Here is an 8,560-nt window from a genome sequence, read left to right on the forward strand (position 1 = left end):
TGGGTTCATATCTACTAGTTGAAAATGCTATTTAAGTCGGATTGTATTTGATAGACACACTTGAGGATGAGTTTAGGAGTTCAATAGGAACAACGCTTAGTTGAGGTGTCAAAATGAAAAGCAAAAAAAAAGTGCAAGTTTAGAGGGCTGCATATGCATTAAGCCTAATAAATATCTATTCAAACTTAGCCGGATCGTTAACCTAGTAAACTTGGCCGAGTTTGATGGGTGATATTTTCACAAGCTAAAAAAACCTAGTATTGGAATTGTATATACTATATAGTAAGTATCTTATAAGCGTTCAAGAATTTCGCTTTTGCATCTTCTGTAATTTCTACCCAAATTTTTTGAAAAGTATATAACGCCACCAGAAGAATGTCAATAAGAGATTGGCAATTTAGTTTAAGCTAACTTAATACTACAAACAAAACTATTGCTCAAAATGGCAACAAACTTCATACATTTATTGTTAGCATTAATTATACCATTAACTCTAAGTTGCGCACGTCACATGATGTTGTTGGAGTCTTGTTTTTCTTCACTTTCACTACAAATAATGTTAGGCTTAACAATAGCAGAAAATTGTGGCATATTTCACATGGAATCACTTGAACCAGTACACAAGAATTACGACTCTGAACATTAATTTTTACAAAGAAATCACACTATGGACAATTAAATTCGATTTTTATTATAACATGATTTTACACAACATGAAAATAAACAAACAAATAGTTAGAGAGTACATGATTAATTGCAAATTGGAATTTGATAAACATCAAAGCAATAATACATTGTGTGGGGGCTTAATTATTTTCTGGTTAATTGCATCTGGAAGCCATTGACCAAACGAGCAGATGGAAAGAAAGACATGCGATCTTCCTTGAGTTGCTTCCACCTGCAATTCAATAATCATTCAATTTGCTAGGAAGAAAATTAGACCTTATTTTCCTTCATCTTTTTATGACGATGGTGTTCGGGCAATTTGCTTACACATCGACTATTATATCGGATATCAATCTACTATCTCCGACTAAGATGTGTATTGGGTTACTCTGTCCACCAAAGTTTAGACAAATGAAAAAAAAAATCACCTAGTACTGTTGTTAGTCTCTAGCTAGAATTTGAACCTGAGATCTCATGGTTCTCATCCCATTTCATTAATTGATGATCACTAGGTTACATCCTTGGGTGCATATCATTTTCATTCATTTAGATCAAGGTGGCCTGGTATTGTTTTATTTTTCTCAAGTTAATCATATTATCAGATGTATAATCAAAAATAGAACTTAACAATTGGCCACAAAAGAAAGAAATGAAAAGTATTATATTGAAGAGGTTTTCTTGCAAACATGATCGTTAATTACTTTTACAATTTTAACTTCTAATTTATCGTTGTCTAAGAGTTATCCATTTGAAAAGTTAAATAAAATAAAAATAAAACAAAAAAAAAAACACTATGGGAGGTGGGAAAGAAAGATTAACGATCCTGTATAAATTCCACGTTAAAATTAAAGTTGAATTAGATTAAAATATAAATAAACAGTTCATTTCTCGAAAGAGAAACTATTTTAGAAGCGGCATCTGTAATTATCTATTCATTCTATGCTAGTTATTAAACTACTATATCAATTAAGTAAATAGTATAAAGACCAAATAAAGTTTTGAGACCTTAAATATGAAAAGGAAAACATTGTTTCCCTTCAAACCTTTTTCCAATAGGAACAATCGCATCATATGAGTACAAAATTAGCTTTTTTTTATACCCCATATTTTGATATCGTATGATCCGATCATGCTCTTTGATTGTATTACACTCCTATGTACAAATATGTAAAGTAATGTCCAAATTTTGTGATCATATCGACTGAAAGTAATAAGAGAAATCAAGCACGTACCTAAAAGTAGTGACAAAATAATGAAGAAATAGTGCAATTTGAAGACGAGCCAATTCAGCACCAGGACAAAAGCGCCCCCCTCCTCCGAATGGGGTAAAAAATGGGCCACCTCTCCAATTTCTTTTTTCCTTTTTTTGCAATTATGATTTCACGTAAGGAAAATAATTTCATCAGTACATAGCTAATGTTACAAAAATAACCAAAAAATGGTTGAAAATGTAGGTTATATAAATGGCTAACCTGGTTATCAGGATTGTTCCATCTCCAAGGGTTGAACATTCTAGGATCATCATAGATGCTCTCATTTAGATGAACTGATGAGAGAAATGGAACCACAAAGCACCCTTTTGGGATAACATAATCTACACCCATAAAAGAACACAAAGTAAATATTGTGTAAAATTGGGAGTAAATGTTTTTCATACAAAATAATGTTATTCTTCTAAAAAAAATTAATGAATAATATTTTGAAATGCGATTTGAATGTTAGGTGACAAATATGGTAACTAGAATAAAGTGAGGGAATTCCACTCGGTTAAATTATGTGAACCACCTTTATATAAAAGTTTTAAGTTATTAGAAAAAAGTACATATATGAGAGACTATCTTTAGAGGATGTTAACATCTGACTGCTCGGTTAAAAATATTTATAATGGCTAGTCAATATACAAAAGCATAATTTATTAGAGATAGATACATTTTCATTTATTTGATGCAATATTTCCACTCACACTAGTAATAATTTTGAATAATAAATGTGAAATTCTCTATGGATTGAGATAAAACTAGACATACCTCCATATACAACATCATTCGTGGCTTCTCTCATCAACCATATTGCAATACCTCCAAGCCTAAGAGTTTCATCTATCACCTGTCAATATATACAAGTTTTTTCATAAGATCAAAAAGGTGCTAATCATGAAAGAGGAAAAAAATAAAAGATAAAATGATATCCAAAAAGGAAGAGGTAGTACTTACACATTGAGTAAAAGGCATGGCTTTGTAATCTTGCCAAGTGAGCATCTCCTCACTATCAAAGATGCTACCGTTCTGATTTCTAAAGCTCTCTTGCTCATTCTATCCTTAGGGACACAAGACAAAAATTAAATTTTCCAGTAGCTTGGTATAACTTGCACAATATTTGTTGCAATTTTTTTATAAAGTTTTTGATTTTAAGTTTTGTGCACGGACAATATATAATTTTCTTACATCATCAAGTTAAGTTGACCAATAATACCATGTAATATTTCGTACAAATCTAATAAGGTAACCTAAAAAAAATATAATAATAACTTGGTATCACCACTTAACTTCTGCTAATTAGCCCCAAAGGCAGGATTTTTATTAAAGGTTTGAAAATATAAAAATTTAAATACATAAAAAAGTTAAGAGGAATCAATATATACATAAAGAAAAAAAAGTTGTCTATCTACACAACGTATTTTTCTACTGAAAGAGTATAAATTAATAGTGATTCCGCCACTGCTGCTAACGATATAATTCTCTATGTTATCGGTGCATATAATCTTTTTAGAGTGACATTATATTCATAAAATATTCAACACAATGATTGCCATTCTTTTGTAAAAGGGAATTAATGCAGATTATGTACCAGTAATTGCTTCATGGCCTTGGGACATTGAGTCAGGAAATAAACAGCAAATGCCATGGTTTTAGCAGTAGTCTCATTCCCAGCAAACAAGAGGTTTATAATGAAATCAGCAACAGCTTCATCTGGTAAGCTGTCTTCCTCCAGCAGTCTATAAATCACACCATTCCCATTTCCACTGGATGTTTGCTTTCTATGTTTCTCAATTAACTTGTTTATCTTGATTATAATATTCTCCCTTGCCTATTCAATTAATAAGATATGAGACACACTTCATCATTAATTCTATAATGGCTTTTCAACTATCTATTATCTTAAAGGGTGCAATTCCCACAAATAATGCAAGATTAACAACCTAGAAAACAATTGAGCAAATTTGTATCCTAAGGGTGTGTTTGGTAGGATGGACGTCATTTTCTGGAAAATGTTTTTGAAAGTATGACTTCTTTCCGGAAAATATTTTCCTGGAAAATGTTTTGCCAGTGTTTAGCTGAAGAATGAAGCTCCGAAAAAATATTTATCAAAATTTGATATAATGTGTGGTAGCAAATCCGATAGTGTTTTGACGAATTTTATTAGAATTATATATAAATAGTCGTGCAGGAAAATGACATCGCTGAAAAGTGAGAAAATTCATTTTTTCCACTTTTTATGACAAATATTTTGTGGAACCCAACGCAGGAAAATTGTGTTTTGGAAAAAGTATTTCAGAAAATATTTTCCCTCATACCAAACATACTCTAAAACTTGAATTATGTTACCTTCATAGCAGTATGGTAAGCAAAACCAGGCATATTGATTGGAACAGAGAGGCATCCATCCACAAAATCGGAGAATAACTGAGCCATCTCATTCACCTCTGATTCACTTGACACTCCCAGCAGTTGATTAACCATCAAATTAATGGCTAGCTGAAAATTATTTCAATGTTTTGTTTCCACTTTTCATCAAACAAGAAGCTAAACATAATGAACTTATATGCAGGGGCGGAGCTAGAGTTTTGGCTACGAGTTCAACATAGTTCAGTAGCTTTGGCTAAAATTCTATTAAGAATTTCACTTAATATGTACAAATAAATTTTTCAAAATCGAGTAAGCTATTTTTTCCAGAATTCATAAACTTAAAATTCTGGATCCTCCTCGCTTTTATGAAAGGGTTGTAATTAACATACCTTTCTGCAAACATCTTGGAGAAGAATAACCTCATTATCTTGAAAATTGTTCAAGGTTTCTTGAATAACCCTTTGTATATCCTTCAAGAAATGGAACTTAAGCTTGTCCAATCTCATCATATTGGAAGCAATAGAGTGCAGTTTCCTCTGTTGTTCTCCTTGTGCTGTGATCACTCCATTCTTCCCCACTAAATCTCTAAAAGATTTTGGATAACTTGATTGAAATAATTTCCCTTCATTTTGCATTACAAATTTGTTAAAAACAGGGTCCACTGATACCACAGCCCATTTACCATGTAAGCTACATGAGAATATCTCCCCATACCTGTTCAGAAATTTATGTTAGAAAAAGAAAACATAGGATTTGGTGTAATGAAATTCAAAAAAAAAAGGGTGTTTTTTTTTTGATAACTTACTTTTGAACTTGTTGTTCAACAAAACAAGGGGGATGAGAACTGGCAACAGCATTATACCAATTGAAGCTGTCACCAATAATTGGCCAGCCTCTTCTTCCAGGAGGAAATTTCTTCACATTTCCTATTTGGGATTTTGCCTTCTTGTATTGAATGATGAATACAAGAAAAAACAGAGTGCTGATGATTAACACCCAAAATTCGGAACAAATTTCCATTACAGAGGGAACAGAAGGAATTATGAGACTCTGAGAGAAAAAGCCATCTGCTAATGATAAGGAGAAGAGTTGAATGGAAGTTGACATTCATAATTATTTGCCTAAGTCTAATCAGAAAATTCTTTTTTTATTTCTTCTTACCAGGTGTTCGGTATCGACATTGTGGACTGATTAAATCTGGATTTGTCCTGAAATGTTCCACACAGGAGTAAAACGCTCCCTAATAAAGATGCCTCGGCTAGAATCCGAGATTTGTGGTTAAGGATGAATGAGTATTTACCACCAAAGACGCAGCTAGAAGCCATATAGGGGTTCGGCCGAACCCAAAAATTTTAGTTCAAATCTTTGTATTAAAAATTTCACTAAATGTGTAAGAAATTAAATTAAAAATGTTGGTATAAGTTCAAATTCTGACTCTGTTGCTGCTTACCACTTCACCACAATCCTTACCCGTAGAAAATGAATTGCTTAATGCATTATTAATACTTTTATTTTAATTTTAAATTAAATAAATAATGGAGAAATAAAGCCAAATACAAACAAAAGATGGTGGTGTGAAGGGCAAATAAGCGTTCGTTGACCCAAGATCTGTAGACCCACGTCTGAAGTATTATTTGCAGCTCAAGTAATATAGGAATTTCACACCATATAATTGTATTGAGGAATAACAAAAACTAAAGTTTTTTTTTTTGTCAACTCATCATCATAGTTAGTTATGTTATTAAAGAAAGTATTCTTCACATTCTTTTGCTGTTAGATATGATCCCATTCTTTTAGTTATAATCTGAGCTTCAGATTTTTATTCTCTTTTTTAAATTTTAGACAATAATCAGCCTAGATCTCTTCCCAAGTGAGATTTGCTTCTTTTTGTTCTCCCTTGCATTTCTCAAGCCAGAGTTTAATAATTGGGACTCAAGTTTTCTGTGAATTATCATAGTTTAATCTGAAAGTTTTCCATTTTTGTAGCCTGCAGATCTCAGAATTGTCGCTTAATATCATTACTTATTGGTATTGGAAATAATAACATATACGTAGTAGTATTTATTGGTAACAAAAGAAATTAATTAAGCATCAATTGTTTACTCTCACAATAGATTTTTCCCTTTTAAGGGAGGAGGACGAGGACAGCGGAGCAGTCTGATGCTGCAAAACGTACCTTTTGTAAGAAAAATAGTTGATTTTTCTTAATGGTTTTTTATTGGTGATGATGCAAAAATTTACGAGTCCGAACATTTTTAACCCAAAAAATAACGTTTGGAACCAAACTAACCCTTTAAAAAAAAAGAATCAAACTAGGCTTCACGCACTGAATCTGTGCATGAAATCCTCTTTCCCCTGACGCCAACCTTTATTCCTTGGAAATCAAACTCAAAATTAAGCTTTTCTCCGTACTTTGACAGAAGATTAATCACGTTTCAAAACACCGGAATATAAATATTTTAGATAGAAATTAATATTTATTTTAGCGTAAAATAATGTCGGCTCATTACATCAAGTATACATATATGTTTGGATCGTCGTTTTAGGAGTTGTAAAGTGTCTCGAAGTAAGTTTGAAAACTTGTTATCTTTAAGTTTTTTTTCGTACTTTGACCGAAGATTAGTCACATTTCAAAACATCGGAATATAAATATTTTATATAGAACTTAATGTTTTTTTTAGCGCATAATAATATCAGCTCATTACATCAAGTATACATATACATTTGGATCGTCGTTTTAGGGGTTGTAAAGTGCTCCAAAGTAAGTTTGAAAACTTGTTATATTTAGGTTTAAGTGTCATATTTTATAGGATTTTGATTAATCTCTTTTGTTTTACTCCCAAAGCTATGAAAGTACTTTTCTGGTTCAAGAAAGATAGAAAAGAAAAAATTACTCTGCTTTGTATTAGGTTGTTTTTTTCGTTTATGTCTTTTTTATTTTGTTATTGTATTGTGTAATCCGCACCTTTTGAATGTGCAAAAATAAATATAATATTTAAAAATAATCCATCCAATACGAGAGGTTCATAATAATTGAAAAATATTTCATTCTATTAGCAACAAAATACATCATTAAATTACAATATACTTAAAAAAAAAAAAATCAAGTTCTAGACACTCTTCTACTTCCAAATGTGCTGCCACCACGGGAGTTTGGCCCACGTGAACTCTTATCATGCCCAAATTGCTTACATGTCGAGCACTTACGAGAGTAAGTGTTTTCTCTAACATCCATTTGATTGGGATAACGGGTTAGCTTATTTTTTCCCAATTTACGGATATGCTCCTTGTTCGCAACCATAGAAAACGGCGCGGCTGGCCAATAAGCTTGATTACCAAGGGGATGGAAGTGGCCTGAATATGCTTTAAGGTAATTTACGACCTTATATTCCCCCGCCACATAATCAGTTACATTTCTGGCCATTCTCTCAAAGCACTTGACTGCATGAGAACATGGCATGTGGTACGTTTGCCACTTACCACAAGTGCATGATCTTGTACGCTGAGTAACGATATGTTTATTTCCTCCTTTACCGTCGTAACAACCCGTTCTAACTTCATACACTCATTGAACGATGTCATACTCAGTCATGCGATGACCCTCTGCTTTTCTTCTATAGTGCTCCATCTTTTTGTAGGGCTTTGGCATCCATGTTCCGTCCTCGACTAATATGGCTCTGGCCTGCCTTGTCCTATCCTCAAACCGCTCCACGACCTGGATATCTGCCTATTATAGAGATTTCATACTCATCCGGACTAATGTTCATTTTTTCATGTCTGTAAGTGACTAGTGATTCATAAGACATTTCAAGTGGACATTTAACATGAACTTTTGGTCTTTTATTCTAACGAACTGTATTATTGCATCAAGGATAATACCATCCCAAAATAGTGAAACCCTAACTGATGGAATATCTTGAGCCATTTTTTGTATGAAGTTTGATTATTATTTTTTTGAATGACTTAAAAGAGGTTTTTTTGAATGACTTAAGAGACTTAAACTTATGAAATGGATGAGTTTTTACCTCTTCCAACATTCTTCTTAAATAGATCCATATTGATCCCTATTGCGCATTGAAATGTTGCGCAATAGTCACTGTTTTCATCATTTCATGCATTGTATTGTTAAATCGGTCCTTTAGGTGTAATACAAAAGCTGAAATTGACATGCATGGCGTGTAGTCAAATCAAGCATGGGGTATAAATACACTTGTATTGCGCATTGAAATGTTGCACAATATGAACTAATGTCTAATAAAATGGTCAAA

The 8,560-nt window shown here is 32.5% G+C and overlaps 1 protein-coding gene across 1 annotated transcript; it reads right to left on the reverse strand.

Moving 5' to 3' along the window:
- Positions 1 to 670: 670 nt before the first annotated feature.
- Positions 671 to 5,414, reverse strand: LOC132056117 (abietadienol/abietadienal oxidase). The gene is made up of 9 exons (XM_059448187.1): positions 5,098 to 5,414; positions 4,682 to 5,006; positions 4,272 to 4,421; positions 3,514 to 3,753; positions 2,880 to 2,978; positions 2,694 to 2,772; positions 2,139 to 2,260; positions 1,899 to 2,026; positions 671 to 898 (listed from the first exon to the last, which is right to left on the reverse strand). The coding sequence occupies exons 1-9, from the start codon at positions 5,397 to 5,399 to the stop codon at positions 811 to 813; spliced, it is 1,533 nt and encodes a 510-aa protein (XP_059304170.1). The 5' UTR covers positions 5,400 to 5,414; the 3' UTR covers positions 671 to 810.
- Between the last annotated feature and the right edge of the window lie 3,146 nt (positions 5,415 to 8,560).

The sequence above is a fragment of the Lycium ferocissimum genome, chromosome 5, assembly GCF_029784015.1.
Source record: "Lycium ferocissimum isolate CSIRO_LF1 chromosome 5, AGI_CSIRO_Lferr_CH_V1, whole genome shotgun sequence".
Classification (NCBI taxonomy): Eukaryota; Viridiplantae; Streptophyta; class Magnoliopsida; order Solanales; family Solanaceae; genus Lycium; species Lycium ferocissimum.